At 36.5% G+C, this 16977-nt stretch overlaps 1 protein-coding gene across 1 annotated transcript; it reads right to left on the reverse strand.

The window, feature by feature from the left end:
- Positions 1 to 14994: 14994 nt before the first annotated feature.
- LOC141693863 (uncharacterized) lies at positions 14995 to 15804 on the reverse strand. Its single transcript, XM_074499051.1, has one exon. It carries the CDS (start codon positions 15802 to 15804, stop codon positions 14995 to 14997), a length of 810 nt encoding a protein of 269 aa, XP_074355152.1.
- Between the last annotated feature and the right edge of the window lie 1173 nt (positions 15805 to 16977).

Raw genomic sequence — 16977 nt, forward strand, 5'->3', positions numbered from 1 at the left:
TACTTTACTGAACTCAGGGCATTCTACTTTATCAATTCTAGGTAGCAGATTTCTATCTTTTAGGTTACGAAAAGGGTTATGAAGAAAAATTTTGGGCTTTCAAGGAATAAGGCTCAAGGCAGGGTGAAAGCCGACATTCATCATAAATCATTAACAGGATCACAAATGATCTTTCGAATGGAAAGCGACAATCTTTTCATTATAAGGAATCAATTATATGATCAACAGAATAAAAAATCAGGGTTCACGAGCTATAAGCTTCACAATATCACAATCAACTCTTTTCAAAGCAATATAAACCATTTTTCATTTTCAATTACTGACTAGGAAGTTTCAATTCCTTTTTAAACAATTATGGAACCCTTGATTGTACCACTTTATCTTTCATTTCATAATAATACGGGTGATCAGCCCGTACCGACCTCCATCCGCTCTTTAAGGTACCAACGGCATAATTTCAGCCTTAAACTGGACTAGCCCCGCTAGCCTCTTACTATGACTGGACTAGTCCCACTAGCCTCTTACGTCCCAATCCAATCCATCAGGAATTCGTTTGGAAAACCTTGAGTTGGAAAAAGTAAGTTTTCTAAATTCATTTTATCATTACCAAGAATATGAAATCATTCGGACTCTTTCAAGTCGAAATTCATTCTTAAGTTCCATTTCAAGAATTCAAAGTTAAGGAAGTGAATCAAGGATAAGCAAAGTACAATTCTAGGAATCTTGATCAACTGATAACAAGGTATTCAAGTTAGGGAAATCAAAACCGTTTCAAGGATCAATAGAGTATAAGGTAAACAAGGAATGAAGCATCATTATAAGGGGTTCGTGAGGGTACTTATAGAGTTTATAACAGTTCATGGTATAACAAATAATCAGAATAGGAAAAAGGGGTTACCAAAGGGTGGATCAATAAGCTTATCAATAATAAGTTCACAAGATTAATAACAGGGTATCAATAACAAGGATACATTACTTTAACAATTCAATACTCTACTTAGCATTAACAATATCCTCTCTATAACCATTTACATAAGTAAATAGAGTTACTTGCCTGAATTCGCTTTCCTAAAGGTTGAACTACTGCCACCTAGTATACCTTTCCCTTTCCTAGCCTGAATGCCCTCACGCTCCGAATCTATAATCAAAACCAAAACCTTAATTAGTTTCTCAACTCTCGTTCCCGGAATGTTCACATAATACGATAGCTCGATTATTCTCTTGACTCGAACTATACGAGTATAGTTTATACACACATGCACATAGCACATAACACATTCTTTTCTCATAGCCTTAATATCCTTATATACTCAATAATCAACTTATACTCGCTTTAATCTCGACTAATCTTTAAATCAAACTAGTATAACTCATGCGAGTACACGATTCATTCACAACTAAATATTTACGACCATAACTATCACTTATAGCTCTTTTAAAATCAAACAACTTAGTTCCCTTTTTTTTTATCCCCTAATTCGAACCACATACTACAATCAAGCAAACAATTTCATAGATATTCACTTATACACACTCAATCATCCTTTCGATCATAAAAACCATGTTTTTGACTTTTAATCTCTATGGCCTATTCGGCATTATCACACAAAATCAACCAAATACTCACTTTAGTTCACATAAACACATATCTCATTCAAAAACCTTTAAAGAATCATTCTCCTTTCTTTAATCATAAAAATTCGAACCATAATCATATATATACAATCAAATACACCATGCAACTTTAGTTCTAGCATAATCCAATATTTAAACTAACATCCTTTTCAAAATTCGAACCAAATCATACATATTTGCTTACATGCAATTCAAGTTCATCTCTTAATTAAATCAAGCACTTATTTAATCATAATTTCGAGTTACTCATCAAAACATCACCTAATAACACAAAACCTTAGTCGAATTTTCCAATCAAACATAAATGCATCAAACCATTCCCTTTATACTCATTTTTCATTCGGTTATAACCATAAATCATATTTGGAGAACCAAACATTGACATGCATCACTAATTCCTCTTTTAAATCAACATGCACTCTCATTACTTACTAATTAAACTTAGTTTATGCAAGATTAAGTCACAAAAATCCAATTCCCTTTTATTTATACTAAACCTGAACCAAAATTCAACATGCAACCCTCAAATTTCAATTTCTCATATAACCAAACAATTAAACAAGTTAAAATCTTTCCATCACAATCATATAAACCCATTTTATCAACTAACGCCCTTAAATTCAAAAAGAAACACAAAACCCTTTTTTTTAACTTTCAAGAAATCATTGCATGCAAGAGCTAAACATGGGTTTTACGGATTTATAGAACTCAGAAACTACATCACCGTTCACCACCGGCTCACCAGAGATCACAGCCGGTGGCGGTGACTTCCCGGTGATGCCCAAATTCGGGTCTCCACCTTGAAGCCTCTGATTACCTCTGAACAATCAAAATAACACACATGCAAAGCACAAACATCAAGGAAGCCACATCATTTCAGTTTTTAGGAATTGTACATACGATAATCAACTCGATCTCGAAACCATATACACGCATACACTCGCATGCAAGGGTATACACACACATGCACACACTTCTACCTACATATATATAATTATCAAGAGGATTTATGAAGGATTGTTGACATATAGGCAAGGGAAAGAGGGATGTACCGAGAGAGAGAAGAAAGCCGAGAGAGAGAGAAAGAGAGTGACCGAGAGAGAGTGAGAAAGAAAGAGAGGGAGAGAGAAGAGTGTTCACGGGAGAAGAAGAAAAAAAAAGGGGAGAGAAAGAATTGAGTTATATATAATAGGGGGTAGGGGTAGTTTAGTAATCTACTAATTTCCCTTTTGATTTGATTTCCTTTCTCTTTTTACTCCCATAATATATTGATTGAATAATAAATATATCTCTCTCAGAAAGTTGAAAATTATTGTGGATGACAATTTTAAGACGTAGATCTCGAAATTAGCTTTCCAACCATTACTCATAATAAACTTTTGAGCGTACGGTTGATTTTATATGATTTTCACAAGTTTATGCTGAAAATAGCATTTTAACACATAATAATCATTTTAAAATGCAACGATCATAAAATAAATCCGTCTATCATTTTTATAAAGTCTCTAGGACTATTTCGAAGATAAAAAAACAAATTCCATGCCCTTACCTTACTCAGATAATTTTATAAAAACGTGCAAGGGTTAAATAAACCTTATTTAAAATCGAATAATTCCCTTAAACCCATAATAATATTAACAAATCATGTAATCACGCATACAGACAAGCAAGCACATATACTGACACATCACAATTCATGTCTGGTCATAAAAATTTTCCCTTTTTGTTATTATTCCTCTTTACGCATACCGGGTCACGTTCTGCCTGTCGGCCCGACGCTCAGCATTTCAGTTACGCTTCACAATTACCTTTACCAACCGACACATCACTAGAACGGAATACTTTACTCAAACATTTCATTTCACATAATAACACATAATTCACATTTTAAATACTTTAACCCCTTTTTAGGACGGGTTCTGTTCAACCTGACGGCCCGACAACACAGCTTAACTCCTAAGCTGACTCTTTAAATTGGAACGCTTCTATCTACGTTCCCAGATACTTATATACCATAAAAACAATTAATCAACACTTAATCACATAGTTTATAATCACAACACATAAATCATACTTTATTCACTTAATTACGTCACGAAATTCTCAGTCATCACATTCGAGTTAGTATATATTAATAATAATCTTCTTGTTTGTATTTCTAGTAATTTTGTTTAGTGATGTCAACTCTGACCCCGGGGTTGAGGCGGTCACACGAGTGCTCCTATTGGCAGCACTACTTTGCCTATGATATAAGAGTGGGATGGAGGGAAGCCCGATCGGAAAGGGCTTGGTTATACTTTTGACCATCTACCTGGTGGGAGACCAGCTGCTGGGGCCACCAAGACGAGCAGGAGTGCTTGGAAATCTCAGCTAGGAGTTGATGTGGGGCCATTGTAGCAGGCACATGAGGAGGAGAAAGGAGCTGATGTTGGAGCTGGCATGAGCATGGCGCAGTATAGGCGTCTGGCTAGAAGGATGGATGTGATGTATGACATCCACAGCAGGTTTGCACGTGATCACACCCAGACACTTGGGACTGCATTCAGAGCTACCGGTGTTGACATCCAGTGGCCAGTATTTGGTGAGGACTCCGTGTATCCACCTCCATACACGCCTGAAACTCCACCTGTTGAGGGTGAGGATCCTGATTCGGATTAGGTATGCCTGATTCTTTACTATTACCTTCACTAAGGACAGTGAATATTTTAAGTTTGGGGGTGGTAGTTGAAGGAATATGTTTTGTATGAGTCGCATATAGTTTGCAAATTCATGATAGTTTAGTTCATATAGTTACATATTTTCCATGTAGTTTTTTTTATTTTTGGTATTTTTTATAGTAGTTTGTTCATGTAGTCCATGTATTTGCATAATAACATGATCCCTTAGATAATTTTTCTGATTGACTTTTGATATTGATGCTAGTGTAGTGATGTCGTATTTAGTGATATTAAGTCTTATCGAACTGATTTGCATGCTAGAGATAACTGTATTTCACTAAGTCTTATAGGTTGCTAAAGTGCTTGATCATGGTCATGGTTTGTTTGTTTGTCGAGGTTTAATTACTTGTCTATATTTAGAATTTAGGATATTCTCTTAATAATAAAAGACATGGATATTTAAAAATTGGAGAAAAATTGGATTTCATTGCTAGTTGTGTTGGCTAGGTGTCAAATGGACTGTTGCCTTCCTTTTGTTATCCTGATGGGTTTCTGCCATAACTAACCCCTGGGTGTAGCATGTTTCGGCAACTCCATAATCTCCTTTTATCTCCCCGACTCCTGTCGGGGTTGGGAACTTGATCTTGAGATGGGAGATTGAAGTTATTGTTTGTATCATGGTTAGAGCTGATCTGCCAATGTTTCCGCATTGGCACTTATTTCTCAAACATTTGTGTAAGTATGAGTATAAGCTATCTCTGATGTAAATAACTCCGAATGGGATCAAGTGGATGAGTTGGTTCATTGCTAGCTGTAACCAGTTTAAAGTGCAGCCCACCTTTAAGTTGTGGCATCATATTTTCCATCTGGTCCGGTCCAGCCAGTTTCCTCTGTATGAACTTCTGTTACGGGCTTCGGAGTGTGGGTATGGTGGCTCCTACAGGCCCGTCATTCAGCAGTCTTCATTGAAGTACTGGAATGGGGAGTTGATCATGCTGAGGGGGTTGGACTTGCATTATCTCCCCCATATCACTACTGAGGGAGTCTGGACTTGGTTCTGTAGGGATGTTCTCCGGGGAGATGCTATCCGGATGGTTTTTATTTTTTGCGAATGTCTGGGTTTCCAAATGACCCATGACACTTTCATGATTCACAAGACTATGCATAGGCTAGGCTGTAAGTTATCTGTTTTTATATCCGGACTACTTATATATTTTCTTTTCTGGACTTGTCGTCTGCTTTCTTTTGTTGTTGTTCTTCATTGTTTTTGACTTGTGTTTTTGCTTTATTCTTTTGCAGGCTTACCGCAATATAATACGGATATATCGTCTTCGGCATATAGTGATGCACTGAAGGGTTTGGGCAAAGCTTTCAAGTTGCCGAAGAAAGTTGTTGTTGCTGGGTCTGGATCTAATGCTTCTGTGGAGGAGGGGTCCCGGAGCAATGTTGTATCAAGGCCGGAGGTTGATGTTACTGAGAGGGCTCCGCAGAAGGATGTTGAGCTGGAAGTTGGTGATGAGTTCGAGAACCTTGAGGATCTTGGGCCAATTGGGGAAGTTCCGGGTGTTGAGTCCGGACGAAAAAAGAAGAGGCTCCGGACACTTGGGACGAAACCTCCTGGGGCCGAGAATTTCGAAGTGGGTTCTGGGTCCGGAGCTGGTAAGGGAAAGGGCCTGGAGGATGAAGGTCCGAATGCAGGAAGTCCGGAGCTGGAAGTTAAAGTTACTCGCTTTATAGCGGAATTCCTTCGGAGGCTGATTGGAAGAAAATGAACCTGTCCGGATTCGATGGAACTATGAAGGAGTGCTCCCGGTTCTCGGGTCAGGTACATTGTTTTATGTTCTTTTTTCTTCTGTTCATTTTCCTTAGAATAGTTTTCTAAGTAATCTATTTTCTGCAGCTTGGTGGATATATGGCTGGATATGCTTCTTTGGCCTATCATGAGCTTAAAGATGCCCAGACTGCTATTGCTGATAAGGACACTGAGATTTGTCAGCTCCTGGATCAGATCATTGTGAAGGATACTTCTCTTTCTGGACTGAACAAATACCTTTCTGATGTCACTACCCGGGCTGAGAATGCTGAGAAGGAGGCAGATGTCGGCTGTGAGGCCGGAAGCTGAAGTCATTGCAGAGTTCAAGAGATCTGAAGAGTATGATAAGGCCATGCCAATGCCGGTGCTCCGGAGATTGCTCGTTGCGGAGAGACATATCAAGACTAATCTGGAAGCCGATTGGGATAGCTTTGTTAATGAGTTTATCAAGGCGCAGGAAGATATATAACTTGGACTATGGGAGCCAAAGCCATTTTATGGTCCTTGCCCCAACTTCCTTCCTCCTAATGCTCCGGAGCCTTGATCTTTCTCTGATTTGTAACTTGGATATTGCTGTTAGACTTTTGATAGCTTTGCTCTTTGTAATATTCGTACTTGTTTCCGGACTTGTCTTGTCCGATTACTCTTTTAATATTTGCTTTTATTGCTGCTATTTTGCTTTGCAATTGTAGTTTGTTTTTGCCTTAGAATTTTTTTTCTAAGTTGTAGTTTTGCTCTAGTCCTGGACTCATATCTAGTCCGGATTAGTGTTTAGCTCTTTCTTAGAAAGTTAATTCTAGCTGAAAATGGTTGCAGGAGTCCGGACTAATATTTTGACCGGACTAGTGGTTGGCTTTTTTACTTAGAAAATTAATTCTAAGACAAAATGGTTGCACTAGTCCTGACTAATAGCTTGTCCGGACTTGTGGTTGTTTTTTAGTTAGAAAATTAATTCTAAGTAAAAATGGTTGCACTAGTCCTGACTAATGGCTTATCCGGACTAGTGGTTGCTTTTTAGTTAGAAAATTAATTTTAAGTACAAAAGGTTGCTCTAGTCCTGCCTAATAGCTTGTCCGGACTAGTGGTTGTTTTTTTGTTAAAAAATTAATTCTAAGTAAAAATGGTTGCACTAGTCCTGACTAATGGCTTTTTCGGACTAGTGGTGGCTTTTTAGATAAAAAATTAATTCTAAGTATAAAAGGTTGCTTTAGTCCTGACTAATAGTTTGTCCGGACTAGTGGTTGCTTTTTTTTCAGAAAATTAATTCTAAGTAAAATTGGTTGCACTAGTCCTGACTAATGGCTTGTGAAGGGTTTTTAGCACATAAACGCAACGAAAACGTAAATTTAAATCTTAAAAAAACGAAGCCCTCCGCAGGATCCATGCGAAAAATAATATTTAATTCGTAGTTCAGTATGTTTACCTTAAGAAGCTTTACGTTAATGGAAAGATGGAGGTCTTTAATGGCGATCCAAAAACGATGAACAGAGATCCTTAACAGCTGCTCCTCAAGTGTGAAGCACTACACTGGTATCCACCAAGAAAACGATGTAATGAAGGAGGAGGAGATGGAGAGAATTAGGGTTTTGTAAATCTTTTTGGTTGAGGCAAAAATAAGGTCTATAATAGTATATTTATAGGCAAAATTTTCAGCTGAAAATTTTCCCATAAAATATTATTATTAACCCTTTATTATTCTCACTAATAATTAAAACACCTTTTAATTATTAAACCTTTTTCTAAACACTTCAGAAATAATTCTCTCACTTGATTTAATTTCCAAAAATTAAATTCTTAATTAATAATATTAAGAACTTTTTCTTAATTAATTTATAATCAATTAAATCTCATTTAATCAATTATTAACTTTGTCAATTAATTATTTATTTCATAAATAAATAATTATCAGCCATTATTAATTAATTTCTCCATCATTAAATCATTCTCTTTTATGGTGTGACCCTGTAGGTTCAATATTAAGCCGGTAGTAGAAATAAATAATAATAAAACTATTTTATCATTATTTATATAAATTCTCTAATTCTCTATTACTCATATTTATTCTACATCGTGAGGGATACTTCTCAGCATATCGCGAATATCCGGATAATACGAATTCACTGCTTAGAATACCAAGAACCTATTCAGTGAGTAGTTACCGTACAATTAATTCCTTCTACCCTGCAATGTCACGATTAAATACAAGGCATGGAACTTGTGTCAAGCCTATCTTATTTAATCACTTGCTTTCCCATTCACTATGCTTAGTTCTATTTTATGTAAATTAGAAACTCCTTTCTAATTTTATTCACCCTGGCCAGAGATTCCTGAACTAGCATAAGTGGATCAACATTTAACATTCTCTTCCTTCACTGAAAGGGGTAGATCCTTTATTGATCATACACTATCTTCGTGTACAAATTCCTATACCCAGTAGAGCCCTTATAATTGTCCCTTGAGACTAAGAACTAAACCAAAGCATAGTTCAGTGTACACAAGATGACTATGATGACCTCAAGTCTAAGGATACTTGTACAACTATCACTATATGAACAACTGCTGACACGTGAGTGAACTCCATCAGTTGTTCAGCTGTGTGAGTCATGTTCAGTGAACTTATTCTATAATAAGCACCTACATACTAGCTATAGTGTCACCACACAAATGTCTATGAGAACAGACATCCTTTATAATGAAGCAAGCATAGTATGTACCGATCTTTGCGGATTATTAATTACCAGTTAGTAATCCTATGACCAGGAACTATTTAAGTTTAGAGTTATCATCTTTTAGGTCTCATTATTATGATCTCATCATAGTCCATAAAAATCTTTACTCTAAACTATGATATATCTTATTTAAACATTTAAATAGAGAGAGCCCGTAATAAAAACAAAACAAGTCTTTTATTAATATCAATGAAATCAAAACAGATTACATAAAAGTTATTCCTAAATCCTCGTACATGATTGGACTTAGGCCATATCTCTTTCAATCTCCCACTTGTACTAAAGCCAATCACTCTGGTATCTAATACCCATCTTGTCTTTATGACGATCAAAGTGACTCTGAGAAAGTGGCTTTGTGAGTGGGTCTGCTACGTTGTTATGTGTGTCAACTCTCTCGACATTGACATCTCCTCTATTTTCAACTCAGATTCACCACCAAAAATAAGAAAAATGTCCCGAGTCCTTCGCAAGTACTTAAGCAGCAATCGCAAGCAAAATCCGAACTGATTTTAACAGGGCTACAGGCGAAAAAGTTTCATCAAAGTCAATCCCTTGCCTTTGTTTGAATCCTTTTACCACGAGCCTGGCCTTATAGGTCTCCACCTGGCCATCTGCTCCAATCTTTCTTTTGTATACCCACTTGCACCCAATAGGCTTAACACCTTCAGGCGCCTAAACCAGAGTCCATACTTGGTTGGTATACATAGATTCCATTTTGGATTTCATGGCACTATGCCATTTCTCTGAGTCAACACTACTCATAACCTCATTATAGGTCACAGGGTCGTCATCATCAATGATTGACAACTCATTGTTATTCTCAATGACAAGGCTATAATACCTCTCAGATTGGCGAGACACTCTCCCTGTCCTAAGAATGGGCTGTTCCACAGAAGGTTGTTTAGTCTGAACAGGTATTTCCACTTGATCCATAGTAGTTTGTGCTTCTTGAACTTCATCAAGTTCAATTTTGCTCCCACTGTTTCCTTCAAGGATAAACTCCTTTTTCCAAGAAGGTAGCATGTCTGGAGACAAACACCCGATGATCTGTGTAAAAGTAATACCCCAAAGTCTCTTTAGGATATCCCACAAAATTACATTTTACGGATCGAGATTCCAGCTTATCTGGGTCAACTTTCTTGACATAAGCTGGACATCCCCAAATCTTAGCGTGTTTAAGACTCGGTTTCCTTTCTCTCCATATCTCATATGGTGTTTGAGGAACAGATTTGGAAGGCACCTTAGTCAGTAAATATGCTGAGGTTTCCAATGCATAACCCCATAGGAATACTGGAAGCTCATCATGGACCGAACCATGTCTAACAAAGTTTGATTTCTCCTTTCAGATACCCCATTTAACTGTGGAGTATATGGAGGAGTCCAGTGGGAGACTATACCATTTTCTTTGAGATAATCTAGAAACTCTCCATTCAAGTATTCACCACCTCGAACTGATCGAAGAGTTATAATACTGTGTTTGGTTTGTTTCTCCACTTCATGTTTATATTCTTTGAACTTTTCAAAGGCTTCAGACTTGTGTTTCATCGAATACACATATCCGAATCTAGATCTATCATCTATAAAATTAATGAAGTACGAAAATCCACCCATGGCTTGCGTAGACATTGGTCCACATACATCTGTGTGTACCAATCCTAGCAAATCTGCAGCCCTCTCTCCATGTCCACTAAATGGAGATTTGGTCATTTTACCCAATAGACAAGACTCGCATGTGAGATATGATTCAAAATCAAATGGGTCAAGTAACCCTTCCTTATGCAATATCCGCAGTCTATTTTCACTAATATGACCTAGCCTATAGTGCCATAAATAGGTCTGATTTTCATCATCTAGTTTTCTTTTATTAGTTTGTTCAATCTGAAGTAAATCATGCTCTACGTCACACACATACAGACCATTATTTAAAATGCCACGTTCAAAAAGAACATTATCTCTAAGGATAGAACATTCATTATTCTTAATAATAAATGAAAAACCATCCACATCCAACATAGGAATAGAAACAATATTCCTCACAATAGAGGGAACGTAATAACAATTATTCAAAATAATAGTCTTTCCCGTAGGTATATGTAAACTAAATGATCCTACAGATATGGCCGCAACCCTTGCTTCATTGCCCATACGTAGAATCACCTCATCTTTTTCAAGAGTCCTACTTCCCTTTAGTCCGTGCAACGAATTGCAAATATGAGAACCACAGGCGGTATCTAATACCCAAGTAGAAATTTGACCTAGTGACATATTAACTTCGATCATGAACATGCCTGAATCAGAAGCGGTAGTCTCACTACCCTTCTTCTTCAATTCTACAAGGTAAACCTTGCAGTTCCTCTTCCAGTGCCCCAACTTGTTACGGTGAAAACAAACAGCTAAATTACGACCAGTCAACTTGTGAACATCTAGTATGCTCCGGAGTGATAGTGCAGAAAACATGACGAATATAGTAAATCTGTAAATGATAAACACATAACAACACTTAGCAAATATTCAATTTCATTTTAAAACACTATATGAATCGGGTCATTATTCATAAGTGTCTCCCACTAGTTTATCTAATTTTTTCAACCCCCTAAGTGAAAATTAAGCATTCATAATGCTATTGGGAATAGGGATCCTACATTCCATCACAGAACCTCGGCTTTGGCACGAAACATCATGTGATGTTCAATAGGCAGACAACTCTTGTCAATTACATCTTATGTTATTCCCTAATATAAGTTTAGCCTCTTGAATAATTGAGTCACGGCTGTGGCACGATAAACTCAATATTCTAAGTCAATTTTAACCCAACATTTCGTACAATTAAATCAATCTCCAACGGCCCACGGCTGTAGCACGTACCGACCTTTAGATTATAATTCAATGTACACATCTCTATGTAATAGACAAGTATTTCTTATTTCGAAATCAAAGCCCTCGGCTGTAGCACGAAACGACAATGATTTAAAAATAAGAACCACTTTCTACCATGTTGAAAGGCTATGACCAACACAAGCCCGTTGTGTCATTGGCCAATTACTATTTGATATTATTTAATTCTAGAGGGATTATATTACGTTACAATCATAATCATATTATAAAGAGATTCTTCCTTTTAAATTAAATATTTCAAATCAATAATCGATAATCAGATGATTCCCAGATCGGGTGGAGCATTGTCAAGAGGCGTCACTTAATAACCCTTTCTTACAGATAGAAATCTGTTGTTGACAGAATCATCCATTCTCTCAATATTGAAAATTCATATTCAATTACGTGTTTCATAAACACAAGAATCTCATGATCGTATTCATAATATTTATTGTTAAGGCAAGAAACGAATCCTATTCTAGATTTTCTAGAGCACGCCTTATATTGATTTAAGTTAACCTAAATTTATCATCGCATGGTAAACATAGGCATATATCTCATATATAAAATTAAATAAACAAGTAAATGTAAAGTGGAATAAAGTAAATATGTTTGGTTATGGCCCCATCCTATGTGATCTTTATCAAGCTCATGATAAAGATCAAGGTCAATCTAATATGGTGATGGAAATAAATACAACTACTTTTTACATAAGTCTTCTTGTATGCCTCATCTTATTCTTTGTATCACCTCCATTGGATAGCCTTCTTGAGTCTTCAATTACATTACATGATTGAAAGTAAAACTAATCTAATGAACTTACAAGAATAACTCGAGTTACATTCGAGATTTATGATTACAAAGATTGACGACATGCAAGGTCGAAAGGCCATAACCATCCACCATGCTCATACAACACATAAAATCATGTTAAAACACATAATATGATCTTAACATATCATATTATCCATGATCTAATCATAAAAAGAAAATATGACAAAAATCAGAAAAATCAGAATCAAATCAGAAAAATAAGAATCACTGTTTACGGGCAGTAAACGACGTCAAACGCCTTACAGACGAGTCGTTAATAGCTTTATCTATCAGTTTTGTTCATACGCTCGTTTACCTATGGAATAGGGTATTCGTTTGCGTAAATCGGACACCAGACCCAGATTTCAGCAAATCTGCAGCATCCAATTCAGAATCCGTATCTAATATGATTCTCATAATTAAAACAAACATAAATCATGTATATATCAGTATATATACAAATTACATAATCATCTTCTGATTATACAACTCACTTGAATATCATATATTCAAAACTATACATATATAAGTATATTATATCAACATCAAATCATGGCGAATCACGTACATGCTAATATATCGAAAATAGTTAAACACATAAACGAATTAAAAACTTTTCGCAAGTAGCTCTGATACCATTGAAGGGTTTTTAGCACATAAACGCAACGAAGACGTAAATTTAAATCTTAAAAAAAACATAACCCTCCGTAGGATCCATGCGAAAAATAATATTTAATTCGTAGTTCAGTATGTTTACCTTAAGAAGCTTTACGTTAATGGAAAGATGGAGGTCTTTAACAGCGATCCAAGAATGATGAATGGAGATCCTTAGCAGCTGCTCCTCAAGTGTGAAGCATTCCACCGGTATCCACCAAGAAAATGATATAATGAAGGAGGAGGAGATGGAGAGAATTAGGGTTTTGTAAATCTTTTTTGTTGAGGCAAAAATAGTATATTTATAGGCAAAATTTTCAGCTCAAAATTTTCTCATAAAATATTATTATTATTAACCCTTTATTATTCTCACTAATAATTAAAACACCTTTTAATTATTAAACCTTTTTCTAAACACTTTAGAAATAATTCTCTCACTTGATTTTATTTCCAAAAATTAAATTCTTAATTAATAATATTAAGAACTTTTTCTTAATTAATTTATAATCAATTAAATCTCATTTAATCAATTATTAAATTTGCAAATTAATTATTTATTTAATAAATAAATAATTATCAGCCATTATTAATTAATTTCTCCACCATTAAATCATTCTCTTTTATGGTGTGACCCTCTAGGTTCAATATTAAGCCGGTAGTAGAAATAAATAATAATAAAACTATTTTATCATTATTTATATAAATTCTCTAATTCATTAAATATGATTAATTAATTAATCATATTTATTCTACATCGTGAGGGATACTTCTCAGCATATCGCGAATATCCGGATAATACGAATTCACTGCTTAGAATACGAAGAACCTATTCAGTGAGTAGTTACCGTACAATTAATTCCTTCTATCCTGCAATGTCATGATTAAATACAAGGCATGGAACTTGTGTCAAGCCTATCTTATTTAATCACTTGCTTTCCCATTCACTATGCTTAGTTCTATTTAATGTAAATTAGAAACTCCTTTCTAATTTCATTCACTATGGCTAGAGATTCCTGAACTAGTATAAGTGGATCAACATTGAACATTCTCTTTCTTCACTGGAAGGGGTAGATCCTTTATTGATCATACACTATCTTCGTGTACAAATTCCTATACCCAGTAGAGCCCTTATAATTGTCCCTTGAGACTAAGAACTAAACCAAAGCATAGTTCAGTGTACACAAGATGACTATGATGACCTCAAGTCTAAGGATACTTGTACAACTATCACTATGTGAACAACTGCTGAAACGCGAGTGAACTCCATCAGTTGTTCAGTTGTGTGAGTCATGTTCAGGGAACTTATTCTATAATAAGCACCTACATATTAGCTATAGTGTCACCACACAAATGTCTATGAGAACAGACATCCTTCATAATGAAGCAAGCATAGTATGTACCGATCTTTGTGGATAATTAATTACCAGTTAGTAATCCTACGACCAGAAACTATTTAAGTTTAGAGTTATCATCTTTTAGGTCTCATTATTATGATCTCATCATAATCCATAAAAAGCTTTACTCTAAACTATGGTATATCTTATTTAAACATTTAAATAGATAGAGCCCGCAATAAAAACAAAATAAGTCTTTTATTAATATCAATGAAATCTAAACAGATTACATAAAAGTTATTCTTAAATCCTCATACATGATTGGACTTAGGACATATCTCTTTCAGCTTGTCCGGACTGGTGGTGGTTTTGATGAATATAAAGAGGAAATGTTTTTCATTAATCATTCATACAGAATATAAGGAGAAACAAATTAGTTTTTTTCCATATTGGCTACAAGACTTTTGGTTGCTTTGTTTGTTCTCCTACTGGTAGAATTTTCTTAGCCTTAGTCCATGCAAAGTATTTGGGACTTCTGAGCCATCCATGTTCAGGAGCTTGTATGTTCCTGGCCTCAGGACTTCTTTGACCTTGTATGGGACTTCCAATTTGGGCATTAGCTTCCCAGTGTTTGTGGGATCTGATGCTTCTGTGTCTCGAAGGACTAAGTCTCCAACTTGGAAGTTTTTGACTCTAGACTTCTTACTGAAGTGCTCTCTTGTTTTCTCCTTGTATTTTTTCATCCTTTCTATAGCTTGGTCTCGGACCTCATCAATTAGCTCCATGTTTGTTCTGAGTCCTTCTTCATTTGCTTCTTCTTCAAAGTTTATTGCTCTGTGAGAAGGAGATCCCACTTCAATAGGAAGCACTTTTGTTCCATACGCTAGTTTGAATGGACTTTCTCTGGTACTTGTCCTGGGGGACCAAAGTACACTTAGAAGTTCTTCTGGCCACTTGCTTTTGCTCTCTTTGAGTCTTTTTTCAATACCTCGGAGCAGGATTATGTTGGTGACTTCTACTTGGCCGTTTCCTTGGGGATATGCTACTGATGACTTTTTGTGCTTGATCCCGCGCTCTTGAAGGTAGGACTCGAATTCTGATCCGATGAATTGGGGTCCATTGTCTGATACTAGGATTCGTGGTATCCCGAACCTCATCAAAATGTTTTCCATAAACTTTATGTAGTCTTGTTGATTGATTGTTCTCATTACTTTTGCTTCAACCCATTTGGTCATGTAGTCAATTGAGACTAACAAGTACCTGAGATCTCCTTTGGCCCGGGGAAAGGGTCCCATGATGTCAATACCCCAGACGGCGAAGGGGATAGGTGACAGGACTGAGGAGGGTAGGATTGGGCTGGTCCGGGACACATTGCTGAAGAGTTGGCATTCCTTGCATTTTTTCACGAACTCTATTGCATCCTGGTGGATAGTTGGCTAGTAGTAGCCTTGTCTTATGATCTTATGTGTTAGGGCCTTTGCAGACATGTGATCTCCGCATATCCCTTCATGAACTTTCGTCAAACAGTATTTTGCTTCTTCTGGGCCAATACACTTCAGGATAGGAGATGAGAAAGTCCTGCGGTAGAGTAGTCCTTCTTCGAGGAAGAACTTGGCTGCTTTTGCTTTCAGTCTTTGAGCTTTTCCTTTATCTTCTAGGAGCTCTCCTTTCTCCAAGTAGTTGATGAAGGGAGTCATCCAGTTCTGGTTGCTTTCAATCTCCAAGACCTCTTCTGATTCAATAGATGGTTTGTGGAGTTCTTCGAAGTAAACTGAGCAGTCCAGATCTGATGAGTTCCGGACTAATTTGGATAGAATATCCGCTTCTTCATTTTCTTCTCGACATATTTGAAGGACTTGATTGTTTGGTATTGAGGCTAAGTACTTTGAACCAATGCTTGGTACTTCGCCAGAGTAGGGTCCTTTGCTATGTATTCTCCATTTGTTTGCTTGACCACTATCTAGGAGTCACTGTAGATTTTTAGGTCCTGGACTCTCAGAGTCTTGGAAAGTTTTAGTCCTGCAATCAGCGCCTCATATTCTGCCTGATTGTTTGTTACGGGGAATCCAAAAGATATATCTGTTTGAATTGTGAATCCTTCAGGACTTTTGAGTATGAGCCCGGCTCCCGACCTTTCGCTTTTTGAAGAACCATCTACTTTCAAGGTCCAAGCTCCCGGGCTCGCCTCTTTTTCTGGCTCGAGATCCATGTCCATTGGTTCTGGGTCTTCTTCTGGGAAGTTGCATTCGATTATGAAATCTGCAAGTGCTTGAGCTTTAACGGCGGTTCTGGGAATGAAGCTTAAATTGAACTGGCTTAACTCCACAACCCAATTGATAAGTCTTCCCGAAATGTCTGGCTTGTGAATTATTTTCCTTAGGGGCTGATTTGTCACCACTCTGATTTCTCTTCCTTGGAAGTAGTGCCTTAGTTTTCTTGAAGTTATGACTAAGGCAAAGGAAAACTTC

This window comes from Apium graveolens, chromosome 2, assembly GCF_009905375.1.
Source record: "Apium graveolens cultivar Ventura chromosome 2, ASM990537v1, whole genome shotgun sequence".
NCBI classification, from domain to species: Eukaryota; Viridiplantae; Streptophyta; class Magnoliopsida; order Apiales; family Apiaceae; genus Apium; species Apium graveolens.

Excerpts from the sequence above, each read along its gene's own strand:
- LOC141693863 (XM_074499051.1), bottom strand. The coding sequence starts at position 15,804 with ATGGGACCCTTTCCCCGGGCCAAAGGAGATCTCAGGTACTTGTTAGTC.